The 24,974-nt window shown below is 48.5% G+C and overlaps 10 protein-coding genes across 10 annotated transcripts; 4 read left to right on the forward strand and 6 right to left on the reverse strand.

Moving 5' to 3' along the window:
• Positions 1 to 273: 273 nt before the first annotated feature.
• Positions 274 to 1,164, reverse strand: N7479_003909 (phosphotransferase family protein; the record flags this gene model as incomplete). Its single annotated transcript, XM_057251606.1, has 1 exon — positions 274 to 1,164. One exon carries the CDS (start codon positions 1,162 to 1,164, stop codon positions 274 to 276), a length of 891 nt encoding a protein of 296 aa, XP_057110931.1.
• A 908-nt stretch (positions 1,165 to 2,072) lies between these two features.
• Positions 2,073 to 2,913, reverse strand: fgaDH (chanoclavine-I dehydrogenase easD; the record flags this gene model as incomplete). The annotated part of the gene is made up of 2 exons (XM_057251607.1): positions 2,073 to 2,269; positions 2,322 to 2,913. The coding sequence occupies 2 exons, from the start codon at positions 2,911 to 2,913 to the stop codon at positions 2,073 to 2,075; spliced, it is 789 nt and encodes a 262-aa protein (XP_057110932.1).
• A 626-nt stretch (positions 2,914 to 3,539) lies between these two features.
• N7479_003911 (uncharacterized protein) lies at positions 3,540 to 5,145 on the forward strand (the record flags this gene model as incomplete). The annotated part of the gene is made up of 4 exons (XM_057251608.1): positions 3,540 to 3,584; positions 3,643 to 3,946; positions 4,003 to 5,083; positions 5,133 to 5,145. 4 exons carry the CDS (start codon positions 3,540 to 3,542, stop codon positions 5,143 to 5,145), a joined length of 1,443 nt encoding a protein of 480 aa, XP_057110933.1.
• A 2,070-nt stretch (positions 5,146 to 7,215) lies between these two features.
• Positions 7,216 to 9,576, reverse strand: N7479_003912 (uncharacterized protein; the record flags this gene model as incomplete). Its single annotated transcript, XM_057251609.1, has 5 exons — positions 7,216 to 8,140; positions 8,198 to 8,288; positions 8,339 to 8,473; positions 8,524 to 8,783; positions 8,837 to 9,576. 5 exons carry the CDS (start codon positions 9,574 to 9,576, stop codon positions 7,216 to 7,218), a joined length of 2,151 nt encoding a protein of 716 aa, XP_057110934.1.
• An 834-nt stretch (positions 9,577 to 10,410) lies between these two features.
• On the reverse strand, positions 10,411 to 13,064 carry N7479_003913 (N-alpha-acetyltransferase 35, NatC auxiliary subunit; the record flags this gene model as incomplete). The annotated part of the gene is made up of 8 exons (XM_057251610.1): positions 10,411 to 11,337; positions 11,390 to 11,488; positions 11,539 to 11,796; positions 11,849 to 12,304; positions 12,359 to 12,580; positions 12,635 to 12,775; positions 12,848 to 12,915; positions 12,971 to 13,064. The coding sequence occupies 8 exons, from the start codon at positions 13,062 to 13,064 to the stop codon at positions 10,411 to 10,413; spliced, it is 2,265 nt and encodes a 754-aa protein (XP_057110935.1).
• A 411-nt stretch (positions 13,065 to 13,475) lies between these two features.
• Positions 13,476 to 13,810, reverse strand: N7479_003914 (ATP synthase subunit epsilon family protein; the record flags this gene model as incomplete). Its single annotated transcript, XM_057251611.1, has 3 exons — positions 13,476 to 13,550; positions 13,615 to 13,729; positions 13,779 to 13,810. The coding sequence occupies 3 exons, from the start codon at positions 13,808 to 13,810 to the stop codon at positions 13,476 to 13,478; spliced, it is 222 nt and encodes a 73-aa protein (XP_057110936.1).
• A 911-nt stretch (positions 13,811 to 14,721) lies between these two features.
• On the reverse strand, positions 14,722 to 14,999 carry N7479_003915 (uncharacterized protein; the record flags this gene model as incomplete). The annotated part of the gene is given in 2 exon segments (XM_057251612.1): positions 14,722 to 14,913; positions 14,925 to 14,999. The coding sequence occupies 2 exon segments, from the start codon at positions 14,997 to 14,999 to the stop codon at positions 14,722 to 14,724; spliced, it is 267 nt and encodes an 88-aa protein (XP_057110937.1).
• Positions 15,000 to 15,439: 440 nt separating this feature from the next.
• On the forward strand, positions 15,440 to 16,891 carry N7479_003916 (uncharacterized protein; the record flags this gene model as incomplete). The annotated part of the gene is made up of 2 exons (XM_057251613.1): positions 15,440 to 15,632; positions 15,798 to 16,891. The coding sequence occupies 2 exons, from the start codon at positions 15,440 to 15,442 to the stop codon at positions 16,889 to 16,891; spliced, it is 1,287 nt and encodes a 428-aa protein (XP_057110938.1).
• Positions 16,892 to 18,036: 1,145 nt separating this feature from the next.
• Positions 18,037 to 19,968, forward strand: hsp60 (chaperone ATPase HSP60; the record flags this gene model as incomplete). The annotated part of the gene is made up of 3 exons (XM_057251614.1): positions 18,037 to 18,144; positions 18,252 to 18,393; positions 18,452 to 19,968. 3 exons carry the CDS (start codon positions 18,037 to 18,039, stop codon positions 19,966 to 19,968), a joined length of 1,767 nt encoding a protein of 588 aa, XP_057110939.1.
• Positions 19,969 to 21,140: 1,172 nt separating this feature from the next.
• N7479_003918 (CheY-like superfamily) lies at positions 21,141 to 24,278 on the forward strand (the record flags this gene model as incomplete). The annotated part of the gene is made up of 2 exons (XM_057251615.1): positions 21,141 to 22,717; positions 22,775 to 24,278. 2 exons carry the CDS (start codon positions 21,141 to 21,143, stop codon positions 24,276 to 24,278), a joined length of 3,081 nt encoding a protein of 1,026 aa, XP_057110940.1.
• Positions 24,279 to 24,974: the final 696 nt, after the last annotated feature.

Here is a 24,974-nt window from a genome sequence, read left to right on the forward strand (position 1 = left end):
TACATTTTTTTGCGTTTAAAAAATTGAACAACCATTAGGAGATTTCATGGGAACTGAGTAGCTCTCATGTACACATATTACAAGGGGAAACAATCAGCTATTACTAGTACTACGTCCTCTTTGACTGAACGAAACTAGTTGAGATCGTCGAATGCCTTAAAAAAATTAGAGGTTCATATTTTATTCTCTTTTCTTGCTACTTGCTTCCTTTTTTTCCATTCTAGGTATGTGCTAAGGTAAGTTCAGTACTCCGTACCACATGCTATATACTGCCTAGATATTTATATCTTCTTCGATACCACATTCCTTCAAAAACTTCAATCGCGTCTCTGAGTCACTCAAGCGTGACCCGAACGACCTAAAATTTCGGAACCATGTATAAGCCTCCTTATAATTCGTCAAATTTTCCAGTAGCAAACGCTTCCACTCTAAGTCTCCCTCGCCGAACCCAAATCCAGCCCCTGTAAACTCCCACCACACAGGGAAATACCCCGAGCGCTCCCAGTCAATCAGAGCGTTCAATTCGAAGCTGGCTGGGTCCACAATAATGTTGCAGTTGGTCAAGTCGCCGTGGGTAAAGGTCCACGGGTGAGGAGAAGGCATGGTGTTACGGAGCCGCGATCTAACGACTTCCGGTACTTTGTCACTCAACGATATCGCCAAAGCCTCCCACAGCTCCTCGACTGTGTTTAGTGGGCCATGCATAACCCCATAATCTTCACCCATAAACAGATGAGCACAATGAACCGGTTGGCCATGGAGACACTCCATCTTATCGGAGTGGAGCGAGCGGAGCTGCCCCAAATACTCCGCAGTCTGACGAGCGAGTCTTTCCCGGTCGGGTTGTGGGATTGACGACCAGATATCCTCTAACGGTACTCCAGGCACCCGCTCGACGATCTGGAAATACTTCTTGCCCTCGGTCCACTCCTGTAGGGTATTGTGAACGGGGATGGTGGTATTGTCTTTGATAAAGTGGGTGTTGATGACCTCATGGCTAGGGGGGTCTTTCTCGCGCTCCTTGAGAAGAAACTTTGAGCCGAGGGCCCAGTAGCCCCGACTGCTCGCTCCGTGGAAGAGGCGCACGCTACTCTCGTAGGCGCAGCGTCTTTGCTGATCTGGGGTCCATTTGCATGCGGGGCAGGGGACCTCCGATGATGACATTGATGCTTTTACTCCGTATTTCCTTGGAGGGACTATATTTGATAGATTAAGAAGTCTCAGATAGATTTGAATAATGGAAGAGAATCACAAGATAAACTGCTGTTCTTTCTACGTACAGGCAGGCCTCAGGGGCTAACGTATCACAAGCGAGTCGGCCACCCACCGCATTTATCTCCACCAAAATGCCATTGAATTAATTTCTTTAAGGAAAGGATCATCTCTCTGGAGATACATCTCTTTTATGGCCGCGCACTTTACATATACCAACATAGGATCCTAAAGCCCGGGGGAAATAAACAATATGAGCTCGTATTCGTGCCTAGGTCACGAGTTTCGGGCATGTTATTGCTAGCACTAGGCTGGATCACATTAAATTGAAGAATGGGGCAGCCAGAAGGAAAGAAATAGCCTGATGACTGGATAGGGGACAGTTCTTTTTGTTAAAGATACTAGCTCAATATCGGAGAAACAGAAGAAAAATCTATGATATATTCAATATATACGAAGCAGTGTATCGATATCCTGAGGCTAGCAAACAGGCCTGTATAGACAGGCACCCAGGGGAGATGGGATGGACCAACCCTTTTTTAGTACTACTTCTCTCCCCTCTCATTCTGGACTAATAGCTCTACGCGGAGCCCCAAATCTGCGGGCCTTTAAGTTGCACTGTAAGTTAAGAAAACTTGGTACGAAGCCCGTCCACATAGGCCTTGCCATTTCCCACGAGCCTAAAATCAATGTATCTAGAGCTAACCCCCTGATTTACGTTAGATACATGGGTTTTATTCGTTCCCACTTATCATTAGAACCTATATATAGGGCAGCAATGGCTTCTATATGATGACTTAGATTCTATACTTGGCCACTTGAATTGCCAATCCGCTCTTTGATAGTACAAAAATAAACATTTAGGGAACTCCAGCTCCAATATTGATGTTTGCACCATACACACACCGTGAATCTTCGCTAAGCAACCACACAATTGTACGCGCGACATCCTCGGCCTCGATGGTCTCCAGGCCGTGAGATTTCCAAGCTTCTCGGAAATCCTCCTCTGTCTTTGCATTGGGTTTGAATTTGGCCAACATTGGTGTCGATGTAACTCCTAGTATGAATAAGAAAAGATCCGTCCAATGCTAGTATCATCTGCTACTCACCAGGAGAAACCGCATTTATCCTGATACCCAGAGGGTACGTATCCTTAGCAGCGCTCGCCGTAAAGTAAGCGCAAGCCCCCTTAGATGTGCCGTAAGCAAACACGTCTGGAACGTGCTGCATGGATACCAAACTCGCGACATTGACAATGCTTCGATCCTGCCCTGGTTTGAGGCCTGTCATGGCGCGAACCTCTGACTTGGTGGAATAGAACACCCCGTCAAGATTAACGCTCATTATCTCACGCCATGCCTCCTCTGTTTCTTCGAGGATACTTGGTGCCTGCCTCACGCCCGAAGCCTGTGGGATTCCAGCGATATTGGCAGCGCCATGGAGGTCATCGAATGTGGAAACAATATTCTGTATCCATGCATCAACTGCGGAGTGGGATGTAACATCCAGCGAAGTACAGTGCACTTCAGTTGAAGGATTGATCTTCTTGATCGATTCCTTAAGATCGCTGAAGTGGTGGGTGGAGAGGTCACCGATGCATACAGCGCCAGCGCCGCGACGAGCCAGGAGTCGCGCCGTTGCAGCGCCCATGCCAGACGCACCGCCAGTGATGGCGAAGATCTTAGATGTTACTGATGCCATGTTTGTGGGAATTGGTTTGTAATGAAAACAGAGTTGATGCGTTGAGCAGATACCACTAACTTGCCATGATAAGCTGTTATATAGGGTCACTACAAGGACTGTGAAGATGAATTCTTCCGAGTTTCCGTGACTCTAGACCAACATGTCTAGACTGCGGGGTCACTTACTTGGAGATATCTGCTCATTTATACAAATAATGTTTGAAATACTTCTATTTATGCAGCTTGTGCGCGGTCCTAGGCCTCTGCCAAGTTAAAAGATGATATACACTCGTGTCTAGAACGGACCTGAAGCACGCCAAGCTTCACTCAGAAGTGCCCCCCTCTTTACCAAGCCAACCTTTGTCTCCGGCAGGAAATGAAGAAAGTGGAAACAAAGAACTTCCGAGATCCGTTACACCTTAGTATGACTTCCGATGCGGGGTTGGCGCGAGTTATGCAGAAACATATCGTATACGTTGATCTATGCACGTCATTATGTTAGAACACGGAATAATTTTGAAAAGCATAGATGAAAAGTAGTATATAATCCCTTATGAACAAAAGGTTGATTGAAACTCCAAATACTACTGCCCAATCTTCTTAAGCAAATCTTCAGCTATCAAGAACCACCATTTTGTCTTCAGTATGGCAACGTTTCCAATCCCCAACCAACTCTTTATCAATGGAGAGGTCAGTATATGCTCGTTCTTCTGTACAGAAGCTAGATCTAATATTAGATGAGGAACAGTTTACCGACTCGATCTCCTCGGAGCGCTTTTCTGTCTATAACCCGGCCGACGACTCCTTGGTCACCGACCAGCTCCAGTCTGCGGTAGAGGGCGATGTCAACCGCGCAGTAAAGGCTGCTCAAGTGGCGTTTCGTAGCGCTGAATGGAACATTCCTGCCAAGGAGCGCGGTCGTATCCTTCACAGTATCGCTCAAGTTCTTCGAGATAACAAAGACGAGCTCGCTTGGTTAGATCGCATCGCTATGGGGAAACCAGTGGTCTACGGTGTAGCGGAAGTTGTGATGGCAGCTGACTTGTTTGAATGTACTCTATACCGCATTATCTCCAATGACGATACATTGACTGACACAAGCACACAGACTATGCTGGTTGGACTGACAAGCATGCCGGGGAGACATTCCCGGCCGACGACGGCTTTCTCAAGATCGTCCAGCACGAGCCTCTAGGCGTCTGCGCAGGTATTCTTCCGTGGAACGGCCCTATAGGTCTTCTGGCGTTCAAAGCTGCCCCAGCACTTGCAACTGGCAATGTCATGATCCTGAAGCCTAGCGAGAAAAGCCCGTTTGCTGCGCTGCGTTTCGCTTCACTTGTCTCCACTATTCTTCCACCTGGAGTCCTTCAGGTTCTTACAGGTGGGGGTGCCACCGGTGATCTCCTAGCTAGACACTCTCACATCCGGAAGATCAGTTTCACTGGATCAGGCCCGACAGGGAGAAAAATCCAACGCGCAGCAGCAGAGAGCAACCTTAAGCGCGTCACTCTTGAATTGGGTGGGAAGTCTCCTGCCGGGGTGTTTGAGGACTGCAACCTTGCAAATGCCATCCAGTGGGCCACAAATGCTATTACTCACAACACCGGGCAGATATGTATTGCTGCAAGTCGACTGTATTTGCAGGAGAGCATTGCAGAGGAATTCATCAAGGGATTCGTGGAGAGTATGAAAGTTGCTGCAGAGAGTATTGGCGATCCAGAAAACGTGGAAACCAAGGTTGGTCCGCTGGCCGATAAGGCACAGCTGGCCCGCGTGGAGTCATTTTTCATAGACAACGAAACACAGATCCTGACAGGTGGTAAGAGACTGGGTGATAAGGGATGCTTCTTCCAGCCAACAGTGTTGTATAACCCCGACCCCCAGGCCAATGTGTATAAAAACGAGATCTTCGGGCCAGCAGTCTGTGTGCGCACCTTCAAAACCGAAGAAGAGTTCGTGGAGATGGCGAATGATACCGAGTATGGCCTGGCAGCAGCGGTTTTCACTAAGGATATCTCCCGTGCGATGAGAGTCAGTGCCCTGTTGGAGAGTGGCACAGTGGGGATTAATTGTGTCTCAAAATTGAGCAACGAGGTGCCTTTCGGTGGATCAAAGCAATCAGGCATCGGCCGCGAGTTGGGAATTCATGGATTGAAATCGTACACCGAGACCAAGACAATTTTTGTGAAGTATGAAGCACCCATTACTTATCAGTTAATTCCGCTAACATCTATTCAGTCTCAACTGCTAAATCTGGTTCGCTTAGTATTGTGGATTATGCGACTACGATATCATGTATCTCAACTTTCTGCATGTCTAAACCTACCGATATGACCATAAGGCTACCCGATTAGTTATTACCTAGAAATCACCACTCAATACTCAATCTCCTACCGTATTTCACAAGCAAGCCAGCTACCCCACATATACTGCGACCCATAGGCGGGCGACCGTGTGATAGGTATCTTAGGCGCCTGTAGGCAACTTTAGTAAGGAGCGTACGAGCACATACCTCTACGTGGATGAGTGCATATGCGTAATGACCTATCATCTGCATTAGCATACATCATCCCTTCTTGGCACATTTGCAGAGCCTCGAGTTTTAATTTTCAATGGAAAACCGTTGTGCGCATCGCTTTCGAGCACACCGTCTCACCTGCCTCTCTACCTATGCCACGGTCACTTCATCTATTGGAGCTGTGTACATATATATAACGTAGGGACAATAGTGGTATTTTAAGTCAAAATATGATCCTATACCTATGTATATCTCATTTCTTTAAATTGGGTTTACAGCGTTGGATAAAAGTACTGTGCAGGAAAGTGATATCGACTATTAAGGAACTACGATATATATTATTCTAGCTGAGAAGAAACAAGTGTTCTGGGTAGTCATGTTCGTTTTCTTTGATTAAATGATAGCCGAAGCTCAAATATAATTTACCTAGGTCCTTTAAGCGTTTGGACTACCTTCTACTGGACCAAGAAGGGAGCTGGGTACGGAGTACTCAAGCGTTGGGCATCAACATTACTCCTAGGATCCCTTCAGCTAGATGCGGTGTACGGAGTACTTAATTCACTATCAAGCACTTGAACTCTGGACTAGTATCATTGTTGCCTTAACTCATATATGAAACATCCATCTTAATTCTTATTCGCCCATTGTTTTTAGAGTAAATGAACTCATATTTTTGAGTTCGTATATAAACATAGTACTCCGTACATAACGCTCCTATTATTGTTAGAAGCTCCTATATTCTTTCCCTAGGACATATATGGAGTATAGTAAAACGGGGGGGTTCCAAATACAATTATGATTTACTGTAGAGCGTGCTAGAAGTCAAAAGTAAGTCGATTCCTACATAATAATTAAAAGGAGTGGCATATGTCAGTTTCAGCCCCGAGTACACGGGAACGGATCCGAAATATGTCCCCGGCAAGTGCCGGAATGCAAACCGAAGCTATATTGAAATGATCTGACAAATCAAAGGTAAGCTAGTGCACCATGCCATCCGAGACGAGAATAATCAAATGTCATACGAGTTAAGCCTAGGTCCTCCACATCACCCCATATAATCTCCATAACCCTCGTGGTTCCGGAGAAGGCGCTCCGAGACCGTTATAAGTGGATCTACCGTAAAGGGGATATTTGAACACATCAAAATATAAATCCTAGAGAAATCGCTTAAATCGCCTAAATAGATATGTACTATATATATATATATAGTACATAAATAGTACTCCGTACATATATAATACATATACAATACATATACATAAAAAAGTCAAAAAAAGTCAAAAGTAAAAAAAGAAAACAGCCGGGTTTCCCCCGGCCGGCCGAACCATTTTTGACTCCACCAAGGTGTAAACCCTTTTCACCTTTCTCTTTCTTATGTGTCTCTTTATATACAACTTGACGAACTCATACGTGGAGTACTTGCTCTTTACTATCTCTCTATACGCCCCGGATCTGGAGAACTGTCGACTCTAAACTCCCGGCATTCGGACCCTGCAGTTGACCGTTAACACGGAATGTGCCGATTCTATGACTTTCAACTTTCAAATCTCTACTCCTTACAAGACTGTCCAGTCCATTCAGGACCTTATTATGATTATTATTTCTTGGGAGTCATAGATCGATATCATTCTTCCCCGTGGGGGTAGGGGAAGGGGGTATGTATATAGTCGCAGATGTTGACTTCAAAAGGAAGTCCAGGTAATGTATATTCCCGAGATCCCATGTTCCCCAAAACGCCAGTGCAAGAAAAACCAAAAAAACCAGAAGAAAAAAAAAAAAAAAAATAAGAGTATGTGAGCAGAGTTATGCTATTGGATGGTCCCCACTCATGCTGGGGAATAACATCACATCAGAAACACGACCAAGGATATTCCGCATGCTCAAGCCTTCCATCGGCTGAAGACCTGCATTGGTGCTTGATGGCATGCTGGGGCTGGGGTCGAGACACGGAGGGGAAGGCAACACAAGGGGGGAATATGGTGCGCTTGATGGTTGCCCTGTCGAACTACCCGTGCGAGCGCTAAAGGCCTCACGGATCTCACGCAGCGCACGGAGTGACGATGAAAGATGCTTGGCGGAGTCGGTGCGGTTGTTCTGGTCCGTGTCACTGTCTGCATACACATGGTCCGCCAGAACCATCTCCAACTTGTCGATCAGCTGCCAGGTCTGGGGACTATCGTCATTGGCAACGAGCAAAAATGCAGATGCAATGCTTCGCTGCAGGCTAATCCAGGACCGGGAGCAGTGGGAATTAATCTCGTGCAATTCTACAAATGCGTCGATTGTGTTGATCAGGCTGCTGATACAGTCCTCGCGGATCAATGCACGACGCGATGCGTCCAGATGCGCATGTGGATCCAGTGAGACGCGACACAAGACAGAGAGAAGATATGAGGAGTGCAGGCGCAATTCAGTTCGCTCGATATGCTCGGCTAGCGATCGACAATTGTCTCGATGCCGCAGATGAGGAGTCGCTTCAGCAAGCATCCGCTGGATCTGGTGTTTATACTCACGGATCTCATGGATACTTGATTGAGACGATCCAGGATACATACGCGACCGCAGGACCTCCAATGCCAGGGATACAATGCGACAGAGAGTCTCAAAATATGAGCGATGGCCCGGCATTGATTTGGGATCGAATGGAATTTCAGGTTGGCTGACCATGGTGATCGATGGTCGGTCATAAGCCAACGAGAAATGACTATTCTGAAAGGCCATTGTCCACCTGAGAACTGTGAGCTGAAGATCAACCAAAAGAAAAAGAACAAAAGGGAGAACCTACCATACACGCCTTCGCACTTCCTGGTCGGCAAGTGAGAACCCGTGCGACTCAACATGGAGGCCGAGAACAAGACACATTCGCTCCGTCATACCTGATATCGATTAGCTTGACCATCTCATGGAAAACACCCAACACACGTACCGAGCAAGGTATATGATGCGCCTGCATTCATGTTGTATGAAAGTACATTGCTAATGATCAGAAGAATCTGAATTACTTCCACAGTGGGTTGCGATACATAATTCAACATCCGAAGACATTGATACGCACAGGAAACTGGAGAAAGTCAGCACAGCACTCCCGAGACTTCCTAGAACATGACGCACCGTATACCCATGATGTCAATTCACGGTCGCTTTCCGGGATATCAGATAACTGGCATCCCGATGCAAGAACCGCAAAAAGCAGACTGAGAAAAGCCAAAGGCATTCCGAACGGCTTCACTAATCCGTTGGCATCGGCTTTATAGACACCTCCTGCTCGTCGTCGATTGTCGAGAAGTCGTTTGGTCTGTCGTACTAACTGTGCTGTGTCCGAAAGGACTGGGTATAAAACTGATCCAATATTTTGGTAAAACGCCAGGAACCTGACAATTAGAATTAGCATGCATTGCAAAAACACCGCAAATTTCCGGCTTACTCCATACAACGTGCGTCTTCCGGAAGAACTGCACAAACACCGGCGATATTGAATGTGAATGGGTCCGAGGACCACAAATCCACAAAGGGATATGCAGCCGATTCATTCCCCAAAGCAAGCTCTGCAAGAAGATCATCCTGGGGTAGCGCCTGCGCTATGTCCTCTGATCTCTTCGATTTGTCCAAGATATCAACTAAAGCCGATCGTGACCCGATATGGACCGCCCCCGTCTTCAACGCATTCGACCCGTAGACACCTTCCGACCGGGTGGAATCTTTTCGTTCGATGGGTTCTGGCTCTGGTTCTGGCCGTTTATTATTTGAGTGTGTCTCAAAGATCGAGTGCAGACTGCTGATGATCTGTTCCATTGCAGCCATCTTGGTGTTAATTTCATCCCACTCCACCTGCGAAATATCAATTATATCCGGTAAATCCGGATCGGCGCTCGCAGTCGAAGGAGGATCGGTTGCATATGAACTATCGATGGTGGGAACCGAGTAGACATACGGGGCGATTGTGGGAGAAACGAAGGCCGGCTGTTGTGATGGCGTGGAGGCGGCAGTGACGACGGCTGCTGCAGGGGGGATTTTCGCAGATGACGGACGACCGTAGGAGCAGGTGAAGTTTCGTTTGGTGCAATTGCCACAAGGAACATTGCGATCGCAGCGGACTTTGCTCGCTCGGCAAGGTAGACATGTCTTGCACTCCCGCGGGCGGCGGCGGATAGGATAAGTTGGCATAATGTGAATTTTTCGATGTTTTTTTATTTTTTTTACAACCTGATCCCCACGACCGACAGCAAAGAAATGATGGGAGAGGCTGCCTGTGGCGACCGGGCAATAAAAGGGAGCGGCATAGGAAGACTTAGATCGAGGTGAAGACTGAAAATGGACAGCTCTCACTGGTGCTGACCAGTCGGAAAAGCGCCAATAACTAATCGGGACGAAGACTAGTCCTGGAGCGATTGCTGGCGTTCAAACTGTGCCTATCATCGATCACAGGAGGTCCGTGAGCTGCCCCGGATTGTCGAAATAACTCAGAGATCAAGAAGACACGGAGATAAAAAAAAAAAGGTGATTCTGAAAAGGATTGAATTTCTGACTTCAAAAAGAGTGTCGAGATATTCGTAGTATTGAGGTAGCACGATTAAAAAAGAAGGTGGAAGTGAAAAAAGTGTCGAAATAAATTGTGAAGATGCCCAGGTGGCAGATGAATTTGATTTCATAACCAGCGGGTGTTCCCGTCGGGTTGACCACCGACATGACAGGCCCTGATTTTGTTGACTTCAGATGTTTTTATATACTTTGTGCTACTGAGTGACTTGGAGATTAATCTAGAAGTATATATATGTACATGTATATTATGTATGTTTTGCGTATTTATTATACATGTGCAAGTCAACAGCTCTAAGCTCTAGTTGGCTTTATACCGCCTACATATACAGAAAACCCTCACAGGTCATATAAAGTCATGATCATTTCTATAACGAATAAAAGGTATCACTCATCAGTAGGTATTGAAGGAACTCGGGCCAGCTGACACATGCATGCATCTGTCAAAGGATAACATATCGTTCACGCCTTGGACTTCTTCTCAGTCACCTGCGGTACCACCCACCAGTCATGCCAACGAGACTTAGATCCAACCTCAGGAACAATCACCTCCAAGTTCAGAGGTTTGCCTCCATGAGAAGATGTCGCCGAGAGAGCCTTTTTGACTGCCTCAATGGCAAGACTGGTTCCGATACAGGCACGCATCGTGTTCTTCACGTCGCGCTTCCAATCCTCTTCAATGGCTGAAGGTGGCGGTTGGCTTGGTCCGGACGGGTCATCAATGAATGCCCCATTGGCAAGGGTCGCTTCCCATGCCTTCCGCGCCTCTGCAATCGCTTTGGAGGCACGTTCCAAAATGGTAGTGTCGGAATCGCCCTCGAGAGCGGCTTCGCGCTGGTATTCATCGTATGGAACCAACTCTGGTAATGTGATAGGGATAAATGGCTTCATGCGGATTTCGTAACGGAGTCGGTCGGTGGAATATGCCTGGGGAGATGAGGCAAACGGCAGCACCTTGTGCCGGGACAGTACAACATACAACGCATGTAGAGCAATTGCAAAGGCATCCACCGCGATGATGTGCGTGGTTAATCTTTCCAGAGCGTGGAATGATCGGTGGAACGCGGATGCCTTTTGAGAGGAGTTTCCAGAGCGGTCGCCAGTAGACATCAAGTCGCGTTTCCGTGCAGCCACAGTGAATGTGCGAATACGATCAATGTGACCGAGATGTGTGGAGCAAATATGAGATAAATACCAGTACATACCCGGTAACTCTTCTGGGGAATATATCGACAACTCAAAGCCCATCTGAAGAATGAGTCGGAACTGGGAGAGTTTCTGGTGATAGGCCCAGCTGCTAAGTGGGAAGGACCAAGTCGGTTCGCCGCCTTGGAATTGCAGAGGCGGCTCCCCACTCAAAGTCCGGAGCTCGAGATCAATTTCCTCTGCCTGTGTTGGATCAGCATTAACATTCAAATAGCGAAGACGGGGCACGACTGACCTCCATTTGCAGATTGTCCCAATCGATCAGAGTATGACAGACTGTGCGGCGAATTCGACACCTATTGAGACAGGCACATCGCACAGTATCAACAAACGGCTGTGAAGGTTAGCGGATGAAACATGCCAAGATATAAATGTACAACTAACCTGAGCGAATCGCTTCATGAAGCCATCCATCTTCTGGGCAATCTGGAACCGAGGATCAGACGGCACTTCCACTTCATCGGTGTTAGCCTCAAGCAAAATATTGGCAGGCAAGACGAGTTCCGCGAGTTCATCGGATAAAAGCTCCTTCACTGGAACGACGCCGAGGATAGTCATGTTGCTAACAATCAATGCTTGGAGAAGACAACGAATATAAATTGATGGTTGTGGTTTTCGGGAAAGCAAAGTCCATACAGCAGTCTGCAATACAAGTTAGAACCAGAAATATACTCAAGTTTTCGAGAGTCCATACCTTGAAATTGCTAGGGCCGGTGTAATCGAGCATCTGCTGCATGTCTATCGCATCTTGGCACAGTCTTTTCAGATGTGCCAGCGCATCATTGGAGTTAACATTAACCATCGGACGAGGCGGCACAGTGCTAGCCAGCTTCCGTTGAATCTTCAAGCTGAAGGCCTCCGGCACTGGTTTTCCTAGAGCGACTGTCTCTGTCAGAGGTTGGAGTTGAGTTATACACGAGGAAAAGTTTGCTGTAGATCTGGTTTCAAGAACTTCAATGTCCTGGTCTAGTGCGGACAAAAACTCATGCCGAAACACTAGTCTGCAATGGATGGCATCTTTGAGTTTCTGGTCAATATCGGTCTGCTCCGAAACCCAAGTAACCGCCTGGTCCAGCAGATGGTGGAACTGGGATATACTGAAGGCAGACAGGAGATTGCGGTTGTATAGTTGACTGACAAAATCCTCTTCCTAGTTGGCGGATGGCATTAGTGACGGTCATATTTCACGAGTCAGTCGGCTTACCTCATAATAATATTCAGTGGCCACTCGGACATGCACAAGATCACAAGCTTTGACCAATGCAAGACAATACGCCCTCAAAACAAGGCTGACCAAAGGAGAATCACTCGGTACACGGTCAAATCGAGCGTCCTCCATGGTCCTCGGCACCGGCCACAATAATTTATCGAGATAGATAGATGTGAATAGCGTCTGCGATAGAGGATGTCCCTTATGCCATGCCACCTGCGATTAAATCAGAATTCTGCCCATCTCTGTGCGGGCGATATCATCTCCTACCTCGTGGCACAGCAACTGGTCCATCAAGCCAACAACTTCCTCTGGTGTCAACGGCCGCCGCACGTCGTAGTCGTCTTCCAGCGCCTGCGCAAGATTTTCCCCGGGGGCTATGTAGCCGCTATCCATCTTCGAGTCCATAATCTGTGCGGGTTCGATCGTCGTCAGCTGCAATTCTCGTTGCACGTTTCACATCCGGCGAGAAAGCTGACGCACCTCCAATGCGCCCACAGCTTCGAACAGGGTGAACGTCTCATCTTTCACGAGCTGCCCTGTATTTAGCTCTACGAGTACAAATAATTAGACACTTGATCGAAGTTCTTGGAGAAATATGCTTACTCGAGGCGGCTTTTGTAAATTCAGCGGTAATGTCGCGCGGTGCGGACTGCGCCATCCGCGGACGGGGAACGCGAACTTCAGTATTCGGCAGCATCCCGAAGAGTACCAAGCTCCCGCAGTGCTGTTTTTATTACAGTAATTCACACAAGTATTGTGCTGTTGGATGTGTTTCGACAAAATGGACAAATCGAGGGGGAGGCGGGGGACGTGAGTGGAGGAAAAAGCGAGTCGGGCTGTCGACAACCGGGACATAGAAGTGACGTGCAACATCTAACCGGCCACACTCGGGCAGTATATATATCGTTACGGCAATTTTATCTAGCTTAAGCGTTGGATGAAAACAAAGACGAGTGCGATTTCTAAGCTCTGCCCAACCAGACAGGCCGGTATTGCTACACATGTACATTTCAATGCCTCCCCCGGACCAAAAATTCGCTCAAGTCCGTCACACTCGGGCCCTGCATATCTCCAAGCTCGATTCTCTCAGGTTATGGGTGAATAGGGCTTATTTCTCAGCTGCCTTGGCAAGGGCCTCGTTGTTGGCCTCGGCGAGGGACTTGACATCACCCTGCTTGCCGTTCTGTTTGTCATAACATTGTCATCAGTCAAAATTCTGCAGCGTTGAGCTCGGGAAGTTCACTAACGGTCCACTTGGCGAAACGGAGGTCCATCTGGCCACGGCGCTCAGAGGCAAGGCGAGGGCCTTCCTTCAAGGAGCGGCGCACCGTGCGGGCGGCGATGGCCAGGTAGCGGTTGTAGCTGGAGTCGGCGTTAGCATTGTCTTCAAAGACGGTTCGTGAATGCGTACGTCAAACCGGCGGCTTTCCAGGCAGCAGTCATTTTGAAGAGAATGTGGGAGGTATGGTTCGATTGAAGGGGTGAAAACGGTTCGGGTGAGTTTGGAAGCGTTCGACTTCGGAGGATCGGGATGACACGATCACGTGAATAAGAGTCTACCTTCGGAAGGCGGTGGATGATACGGCGGTGAGGATTTGCTCGGTTTGAATATTGGATGCATGTGAGTCACGTGGTACCGGAACAATATGAAGAATGTTAATCCGGTATATATTGATACGGAGATTGATAAGCGTGTATGGCGGTTGTGACCACGTGACTAGCGTTTATTTCGACAACATTTCTTGGACAATGAACACTATACAACGCGACAGACTATGTTCCTTAGCCGTACAACGTTCAATTGATAAAATTACAATCGCTGCGTGCCATTGGGTTATCAATAGTTGCAATCAGGGACTTTGATTTCTTTTTTCGAGGTGGGTGGGATGGAAAAGCATTGCCGCGAAGTTATATAGATCGTTCGTCCCAAGAGCAGCAAAATGCGTATCATCCCTGTCTCAAATGCAAGTTTCACAGCGCGAAATGCCTTGAGTGACTTTGTAGAGGTAAATTGAATGCTTCATCGACCCATGCAGGCAGAAATATAGGCACCAAGAAGCAGGGCTTGCTTTGTAGTAAAGATTCCTTCAATCTTCCTCCTTGTAGTGCGGGGTATAAAACGCGTCGACTTGAGTCGATCTGCATAAAATATGCGCAACCTCGAAACCAAGCAACAAACAAGGACCCCGAAGGCAAGTGCTCGACAGTATTTCAAGGCGGTCGGTTGCTGAAGAGCATTTGCTATCCCCCACCACTGCTTTCGGTCACCACTTCTCTCACTTACCCTTCAATCTCATCAACCTCCATCCACCTACCATCGTCCACGACGTTCCCCATTTCTTTCTGCTTTGATATCAGAGCATCTGAATCCACAGTGCTCTTTCATCATACCCATCAGGTGAGTAATGCAGCTCTGTGCTGGTCCTGGTCCATAAGTTCATAGCTTTCCCTTGGCACATTGCACTTTCAATCATGTGGCTTTTGCATCTGTGTATCACCAACATGAGTGTCCTCTGGCACACTGGGATCATTGGTATCCTGCACTTCTATCCAATACATAGGGCATCTGGGTTGTTGTGGCACACCCGATGACCTTGTCGAGGACAGGGTTTTGCACACCAACGTCCAACATATGGCTAGCTCATATCAATTGCTTATCAAGTGCTGTGAGCATGGGTACTCTTGGCAGCTTCTTTGGGTCATGTTCTGAGACCCTGCAGCCATGGTTAGCCTTATCACTGTCGCGTTTGTCTTAACATACCTTACTTCAGTGGCGCCTGGCCTCAGACTGAAACCAAATGCATGCTTCAACCCCTTTCCACATTGAGAAAATTGCGCGTGTTCCTTGGGCTTGGTCCATCACAGTCCTTTGTTGTCATATGTCCCCTGTCTGCACACAACACATTCTCGAATGCCATATCTCCTTCGTCTGCTTCACTGCTTAGCAGCAATGCATCAACACATTGGGCCCTCACACCCCGTCTATATATTCCAGAATTTTTTTATTTGTTATGAGGACAAATACTAATGATGATGTTGTACAGAAGGATACAAACGAATCGACCATCCAACATGGCGCCGAAGAAGAAAGCTGGCGGCCAAAAGCGCAGCAACGAGACGGATCTCGCTGAGCTCGAAAGGCTCCGGAAGCAAGTCGCAGAACAAGAGAAGGCGTTGAAAGCTGAGCAGGCTCGCAAGGAGGAAGAGAGCCAAGGCAAGCGTCCGGTCAATAGCCGGCGCCAACGAACCCTAGTGCGCTGGGATGGTAAGTTTTCATTTTCTGTTCATGATTTCCTATCTCATTTCATCCTTCTGTTTGGGGAATCCATCGGGGATATTGTCAAATCGGGGGACATCCATGGATGAATATACCGTCATCACAGTGCCAAAGAATTTGCCATTGAATTATGCTGACATTTGACTGGAACAGTTGATACCGACCTTCGGCTTCTGCTGGCCATGCAGTATGCTTGCAATAAGGAAGGCGTGAAGATTCCCTGGAAGGATGTCGCCGAGGCCATGGGAGAGAAGTTCACAGAGGGTGCGATCGTTCAGCATTTGTCCAAGCTGCGTACCAAACGGGATGAGCAGGAGAAGCCAAATCCGCCTCCACTGAAGCGTGCAGCAAACGGGTATCACAAGAACAACAAGAACAACACGAACAACAAGAAGGAGTTGCCTTCCCCAACGGAGGAATCCGGGCCGATCACTCGCAGCAAAAAGCGCCGTCGCGGCAATCCATCCAATGAGGCATCTGAAGACGATGTGTACACGCTGAAGGAGAAGCAGTTTGCAAAGAACAAGAAGAAAGATAAGGTATTCACTGCTCCCAAGTTGCGTACAAAGCGGGAGGATACCGACAGTGACGACTCACAGAAGCTGGTGTGCGTTGGAGCTGAATGGCTGGATGAGTTCACTGGTGACGATGACCATGAGGGTAACAAAGCATCGGAGAGTTCTGAGGAAAGCTCAACCGAAAGCACCCAGGCCACCCCTCAGGCGGCTAAGAAGTCAAAGATGGTGACCCTCAAGATGAACAAAGAGCGACTGGCGAGTGTTGACCGCAACCTTGGCGGATCTGCGACCTTCCGAGAGTCAGTTACCCCAACTAACCCGCCGCACGTTCTTATCAACAACATGCCATCTAGCCACGCATCCTATCTCCTTTACCCACCTTCTGATTCGGTCCCCCACTTTCCTTCTATGACTCCCTTCTCGACCAACGCTGGGTTTTCCGTTGCATTCCCTTCCAATGGCCCGAGCCCCTTTGACATTGTCAACCGGGCACCCAGCACTATCAACGATACTTTCCCTGGTACAGAAGCATATGCTCGGTTTGAGAACCCTTTGCTCGCATTCCCAGAGAGTTACAACGGCCAGGATATGATGCCGGTGGCTGGTTACACAGAAACCAGTGGTTTTGAGAACCAGTTCATCCCTGAGAGTGAACTGTTTGTCAGTCTCCCTGACGTCGAGCCTCCCCGATACCTTGGCTACGACGGTGAGGACACTAAGGAATTTTAAATTCCTGTGTCGTCATAACTCTTGGTTCCTGATGCTTCTTCGGTGCTTTTTCTTCCTTCTTTCTTTCTGTTTCTTCCTTTCTTTGCGTTTTCTTGCGTTTGGTTTGACTTTTCTTTGCGTCTGCTTTTTCTTTTGTTTTGCTTTTCTAGCTGGGTGATTGGGAGAGGCGGGTGAGCGTTGAACCCAATCAACGGGTGCAAGTCCGGATAATCATTTTTGCGTGGCATGGAGTCACGCTTTATCCGGAGTTGGAACCCCAGCATTTTTCTTGCATTGCTCATTGGTTCCCTACGGGGGGCCCGGTAGTACTTCAATAGGAGCAATTTTTCTTAAAACAAATCCCCTATGTTGTAGGTTATTAGTAGGATTCCTACTATTTTATTGTAATCTAATAGGAAGGTCAAAATAAAGTGACATGAGAACTATTACGATTTCCCTGGATTGATCTTTGACTGTAAGAGCTTGATAGAAAACTTCCTAGTAGTGTAGACATTACTATGCTGACTTGCAGATACATATCCTCATGTTGTAGGTATGGACAATCTTCAATTTGAGCAGCAAATTCATGATCTAAGGCTGTGAATTTGGATATGTGACCGATTGAAGATATAAAAACAGTTAGAATCATGCATACAGAAAAAGAAAATCAAAGATAATGAACACTAGGTTGCTGGTTATATATTTTGCTAATATTCGGGGTTTCTCAGGTTGCCGACAGCCGGACGGAGTACGGCGTAACTACGGAGTACATATAGCTTCCCGAGGTATAAATACATCGGCTTGAAACAGTAGGAAGACTCCTGCTTCACCTTCAAATACACATTAAAGTATTCAAGCTAAAGAAATAACATATTTCAACACATTCTCAATATAGTATTATACTATAAAGCTATATAATACAATATTATCTACAATCTTTCGACAGCCGATTTAGGTCCGTTCTTCCGGATCACGTGACGATTCTAGCTGTTTCTGCCGCCAAGCTCTGGGGATGAAGGAAGCGCCTGGAAAATTTTCGAGACTTTGGCTTCATCTCTCCCCCAGCTTTCTCCATCTCTTTCTTTTTTTCCCTCTCCCAACCCGTCATTTCTCCTGGGTTGTTATATTTCTCTCTTCCTTTAATTATTTTAATCTTGTTCCTAGCCATGCAGCGTGCTCTCTCTACCCGGACCTCTGTCCTGTCGGCCGCTTCCAAGCGTGCCCCTTTGTCTCGCTCGACTCTGAACCTCCAGCAGCAGCGTTTTGCTCACAAGGTGCGTTGAATTGGCAATTGCCCGCAACATCGTCTTGCTCTAGCATTGGCCCCATGTTCCGTCAATTCCGAAGCGTTTTGGTTCTTCCCCTTGCTAACAGCAACTAGGAGATCAAGTTTGGCGTCGAAGCCCGTGCCAGCCTCCTCAAGGGTGTTGACACTCTTGCTAAGGCTGTCACTTCCACACTGGGTCCCAAGGGTCGCAATGTCCTCATTGACTCCCCCTACGGTTCCCCCAAGATCACCAAGGGTAAGATTTTCATCAACACAGACACATAGCCATTCGCAGAAGACTAATGATTCCCAAGATGGTGTAAGTGTTGCCAAGGCTATCCAACTTCAGGACAAGTTCGAGAACCTCGGTGCCCGCCTCATCCAGGATGTTGCCTCCAAGACCAACGAGGTTGCTGGTGACGGCACCACTACCGCCACTGTCCTCTCCCGCGCTATCTTCTCCGAGACCGTCAAGAACGTTGCCGCTGGCTGCAACCCTATGGATCTGCGCCGTGGTATCCAGGCCGCCGTCGAGGCCGCCGTGGAATACCTCCAGGCCAACGCCCGCCCTATCACCACCGGCGAGGAGATCGCCCAGGTGGCCACCATCTCCGCCAACGGCGACACCCACGTCGGCAAGCTCATCTCCACTGCCATGGAGCGAGTTGGTAAGGAGGGTGTCATCACCGTGAAGGAGGGCAAGACCCTGGAGGATGAGCTCGAGGTCACCGAGGGTATGCGTTTCGACCGTGGCTACACCTCCCCCTACTTCATCACCGACCCCAAGTCCCAGAAGGTCGAGTTCGAGAAGCCCTTGATCCTACTCTCCGAGAAGAAGATCTCGGCTGTCCAAGACATTCTCCCCGCCCTTGAGGCCTCCACCACCCTCCGCCGCCCTCTGGTCATCATTGCCGAGGACATTGAGGGCGAGGCTCTCGCCGTCTGCATTCTGAACAAGCTCCGTGGCCAGCTCCAGGTCGCTGCCGTCAAGGCCCCCGGCTTCGGTGACAACCGCAAGAGCATCCTCGGCGATCTCGCTGTTCTGACCAACGGTACTGTCTTCACCGATGAGCTCGACATCAAGCTCGAGAAGCTCACCCCCGAGATGCTTGGCTCCACCGGTGCCATCACCATCACCAAGGAGGACACCATTATCCTCAACGGTGAGGGCAGCAAGGACAACATCTCCCAGCGCTGCGAGCAGATCCGCGGTGTCATGGCTGACCCCACCACCTCCGAGTATGAGAAGGAGAAGCTGCAGGAGCGTCTTGCCAAGCTCTCCGGTGGTGTTGCCGTCATCAAGGTTGGCGGTGCCTCCGAGGTTGAGGTCGGTGAGAAGAAGGACCGTGTTGTGGACGCCCTTAACGCCACCCGCGCTGCTGTTGAGGAGGGTATCCTCCCCGGTGGTGGTACCGCTCTGCTGAAGGCCTCCGCCAACGGCCTTGGTGGTGTCAAGCCTGCCAACTTCGATCAGCAGCTCGGTGTTAGCATCATCAAGAGCGCCATCTGCCGCCCTGCCCGTACCATTGTTGAGAACGCCGGACTCGAGGGCTCCGTCATTGTCGGCAAGCTGACTGACGAGTATGCCAAGGACTTCAACCGCGGATTCGACAGTGCCACTGGCCAATACGTTGACATGATTGCAGCTGGTATTGTCGACCCCTTGAAGGTTGTCCGCACTGCTCTGGTTGACGCCAGCGGTGTCGCCTCCCTCCTCGGTACTACTGAGGTCGCTATTGTCGATGCTCCCGAGGAGAAGGGCCCTGCCCCTCCCGGCGGTGGCATGGGCGGTATGGGCGGTATGGGTGGCATGGGCGGCGGCATGTTCTAAAGCCCCTGACCCTCTTCTCCTGAAGAAATACCTCGAGCGCTCCTCTTTGCATCGTAGCCTGTTCTGATACTCGGATATTTGTGTAATGTCTTTTCTTTGTGTGTCTCTATTTGGTGTTTATCGTTTTCTTTTTTTTCCTTCTGTTTCTTTCCATACCTGTATTCTTTTGGACTTGTTCTGATCTCTGACTCTCTATCCCTCTCCTCTCTCTCTCCTTTTCCCTCTTCCTGGGGCTCAACCTAAAAAAAACGGTCCACTGTACTATATCATGTATTCCAATGAAGTGCCATCTGATACAGTCTATTCAATTATCTTAGATATATATACTCCGTAGATATATATAGATATTTTGTTGATTCTTACTCCCTAGATTGACTGGAGTGAAGGGTTAAACTTTACATATGTAGATCGGCGGGATCGACAATGTCTAATAGAGTTGTATGCTGCGTACTCAGATGTATTAAACCCCCAGATTTTACCAGGATATACTACCTAGATAGTACATCTGTAATATGAGTACAGGGAACCTTGCATTCCCACATTTTCACATAAACTAGCGATGTAGGTGATTGGCTAGTCTGGTCGGCTATTTAGGCCGGTCTACAATGCACGCCATAACAGTCCAAGAAGGGTCTAGTCTGAACGGGGTGAATACAACTTCAAACAGGAATAAGTTAGGAAGGGATAATTGTCCTAATATACGGAGTACTTGGAATACTTGGAATACTCGGAATCTTATATACTAGTGCAATTAATGTTAGTTCAATTTAAGCTGACAGCGGGTGGGACCGGCAAATAACGTGTAGTTTTCTCTCTTCTCTTCTCTACTCCGTACTCTCTTTCTCTTTTACTCCGCTATTTCTCTCCGCCTCCCTTTTCCTCTGTCACCAGACCCCGGCATTCTGGTCTTGCATTTCTCTGCATTGCACCTGACTTGAACTTCTTGTGACCTCAATTTTGTTATTATCGTGGAACTTGGGCTATCGGGAATGCATACGGCGCTGGCGGGGAACACATCGTGTTGGCACCTCCGTCGCCTCTCACCATACGTACGGTCATGACCCCTCTGACACTCTAGTATATTGCTAACTTGATTCTAGAGTCACTGCATGCCCTAGAAAGTCCTTGAGTTGATTCGAATAAAAAAAAATAACCCGTAATTGCCACCAACAATGGCTGCCATGGTGGATCCCGCTCGGCCAGCCCTGGTGAGCGATGCAGATCTCATGCAAGCACGAGCAGCTCTCCAGCATCAGCAAAGTCCCGAACTCTCTGTTCCCCGCGAGTTTATCTCCCTCATCGTTGACGAACTGATCTACCGCCGCGAGTGTCATTCTTCTATCGCCGAAATCGAACATGAACGTGCAAACCTTCGGAAAGAACTCCTCAAACACACCCACATCAATGAGGCCTTCCAGAAAGAATTGCGGGAGATCGGCGAGATTATCACCCAGGTCGCCCACGGCGATCTCTCACAACGGGCTCGCATGCACCCCCTCGAGATGTCGCCTGACATCGCTACCTTCAAACAGACAATCAATACTATGATGGATCAGTTGCAGGTTTTCAGCCAAGAGGTGTCGAAGGTGGCTAGGGAGGTCGGCACAGAGGGTGTGTTGGGGGGCCAGGCGAAGATCGAGGGCATTCAGGGAATTTGGCATGAATTGACCGTCAACGTGAATGCCATGGCCAACAATCTGACCACGCAGGTCCGCGACATCACCACCGTAACGACTGCAGTTGCCAAGGGTGATTTGCAGCGCAAAGTGCAGGCGGATTGCAAAGGTGAGATCTTGCTGTTGAAGAATATCATCAACTCGATGGTCGATCAGCTGCGAGAATTTGCATTTGAGGTTAGCCGTGTTGCCCGCGAGGTCGGGTCAGACGGTGTGCTAGGCGGCCAGGCTGTTGTCCACGGCGTTGAGGGTACCTGGAAGAATCTTACCGACAACGTCAACCGGATGGCATCGAATCTCACGCAGCAGGTCCGCGAAATTGCAGATGTGACAACTGCTGTTGCACGTGGCGATCTTACGAAGAAGGTGACCGCGGACGTCAAAGGCGAAATCTTGGATCTTAAGCTTACGATAAATGCGATGGTTGATCGGCTGAATCAGTTCGCGTTCGAGGTTAGCCGAGTTGCGCGGGAAGTAGGAACAGACGGCACGCTAGGTGGACAAGCGCAAGTCGAAAACGTCGAAGGTCGCTGGCGTGATTTGACAGATAACGTCAATACTATGGCCCAGAACCTAACTCTGCAAGTCCGACAGATCTCCAACGTGACCCAGGCCATCGCGCGCGGCGATCTTAGCACCAAAATCGAGGTCCACGCCCAGGGTGAAATTTTGACTCTCAAAGAAACAATCAACAGCATGATGGATGGGTTGGGAGAATTCGCAGGGGAAGTCAAAGGCGTGGCGAGGGACGTGGGTGTCCGGGGTAAACTCGGCGGCCAGGCCAACGTTGCGGGATCTAATGGAATTTGGCGATCGATCAGCGAAGATGTCAACACGATGGCAGACAACCTGACCTCCCAGGTTCGTGCCTTCGGTGAGATCACAGAGGCAGCGATGAGTGGAGATTTCACAAAATTGATTACCGTGTCTGCCTCTGGAGAAATGGACGATTTGAAACAAAAGATCAATAAGATGATCTCGAGTCTGCGTGATAGCATTCAGCGCAACACTGCTGCTCGTGAAGCAGCAGAGCTGGCAAATCGGAGTAAGTCCGAATTTTTGGCTAATATGAGGTACGTGAATCCCCTTTTCGTTGCTTTTCTTTTGCCTTTGTGCTAACTGGAATATAGCCATGAGATTAGAACCCCGATGAATGGTATAATTGGGCTCTCAAGCCTGGCACTCGACACTGACGACCTCCAAGCCCCTGTGAGAGAGACTTTAACTATGGTCCATAACCTTGCCATTAGTCTCTTGACTATTATTGATGACATCCTCGACATCTCCAAGATCGAAGCTAACCATATGATCATCGAGAAGACACCGTTCAGTCTTGGTGCAACCGTGTTAAGTGTGCTGAAAGCCCTTTCCGTGGAAACCAACGAGAAGGCATTGGGTCTAGTCTACACAATAGATGGAGAAGTACCAGATTATCTGGTCGGAGATGCATATCGACTACGGCAAGTTATGTTAAACCTAGTCGGTAATGCCATCAAGTTCACAGACCATGGCGAGATCAGAGTCACGATCAAGCGTGCACAGGATGCCAAGTGCGCTTCAGACGAAACGGCATTCCAGTTCTCAGTCTCAGACCCTGGAATCGGCATCGATGAAAGCAAACTTGGGTTGATCTTTGACAAGTTCCAGCAAGCTGATGGATCGATGACTCGTCGCTTTGGCGGGACAGGTTTAGGCCTCGCAATCTCAAAAAGGCTGGTCTCTCTCATGGGCGGCGATATCTGGGTGACCTCGAACGTGGGAGAAGGCAGCACATTCTCATTTACGTGCCGAGTGAAGCTAGCTCAGCCACCGACAAGCTTTGCAGACCAGCTTGTCCCCCACCGCGGCCGACGCGTTCTCTTCTTCGATCACGGTCTTACGCGTAGCTTCCCAGTCGCCACAGTGCTCAAGGAGCTCGGATTAGATCCAGTCGTTGTCACAGAGGAGGAGCTAGAATGTGGCCAGCTCAAAACCGACTGGGGCTGCACCTTCGATGCAATCCTCATCGAAAACTTGGAGATCGCCGCAAAACTCCGAGCCTGCGCGGACCTCCAACCCATTCCACTAGTCATTACAGCGCACACTGTATCCCTAGCGCTCAGAGCTGCCGGTGAACTCGGCGTAGTGTCCTACATCACAGTTCCCTGCCGACCCATTGACCTATGGAACGGTATCCTTCCTGCCCTCGGCAACCGCGCAACCCGTACCCCATCAGGCTACACACGCTCCTTGGCAATTCTTCTAGCAGAGGACAATGATGTGAACCAAAAGGTTGCCGTCCGAATTCTTGAAAAATTCAATCACAACGTCACGGTCGTGGAAAATGGCCTCCAAGCTGTGAAAGAGGTCAAACAACACCGCTATGATGTGGTCCTCATGGACGTCCAGATGCCCGTTATGGGTGGCTTTGAGGCCACAGGGAATATCAGACAACACGAAAAAATAAATGGGCTTCCCCATACACCGATCATTGCTCTCACTGCGCATGCTATGCTCGGGGATCGAGATAAGTGCATACAGGCTGGCATGGACGATTACTTGTCTAAGCCGTTGGACTCTAGTCGCATGATGCAAACTATCTTGAAATGCTCCACTATGAATCTTGCCTCATCGCTGCCTGCTATTGAGGGCTGATCTCTACTCAGGTAGATGAGATGAAAGTGCCCCGGAAAACGGGCTCATTGCCAGTCACCCCACCATCGAATCCGCCTCTAAATCTTCTTCCAGCCCTTGTTTACTGCTTGTTTCCCTTTTCTTTTGGCTATTCATCCAAGCTCATTTCCTCCGAATGGGCTTGGAAACCCATCCCTTCCCACACTCCTAGAGGACCAATGTCCCAACGCCCCAGCAATACTCCCCTTCCCCCGCCCCCTTCTTCTTGCAATCTGCATACCTCTATACGTTGTTTACGAACACCAACATTTATGATGGAAGTGCAGTCCTTGTGAATTTTATGTTTTTTGAAATACCCCACCGTGTCGAGCAGCCGGTTAACAATTTTCTTTCAAGGATGATCATATCACGTTTCCCTGTTCACGGAGTTTGGCTGCTTGGCACGCGAGTTAAATTAAATTCAAATCATGTCTAACGGTGTTTAGGTGAATGTACGTTGTCTGTTGCTTTCTTTATTTATATCCTCAGGTACACGGACACATATCTGTCGAGAATTGAATTTAGAATCATGTCATTTTGACCTTATTTGGTCTTGCTTTCTTTCCTGATACTATACAATTCTCGATAGCCTCCAGGACTTATATTGGGAGCTAGGGTCGATGAGATTATAGGTCAATAAGGTACAAAATCTTATAGTGTGCTCAAAATCAATATTAG

Source organism: Penicillium vulpinum (genome assembly GCF_028829585.1).
Source record: "Penicillium vulpinum strain IBT 29486 chromosome Unknown utg000002l_segment0_segment0, whole genome shotgun sequence".
Classification (NCBI taxonomy): domain Eukaryota; kingdom Fungi; phylum Ascomycota; class Eurotiomycetes; order Eurotiales; family Aspergillaceae; genus Penicillium; species Penicillium vulpinum.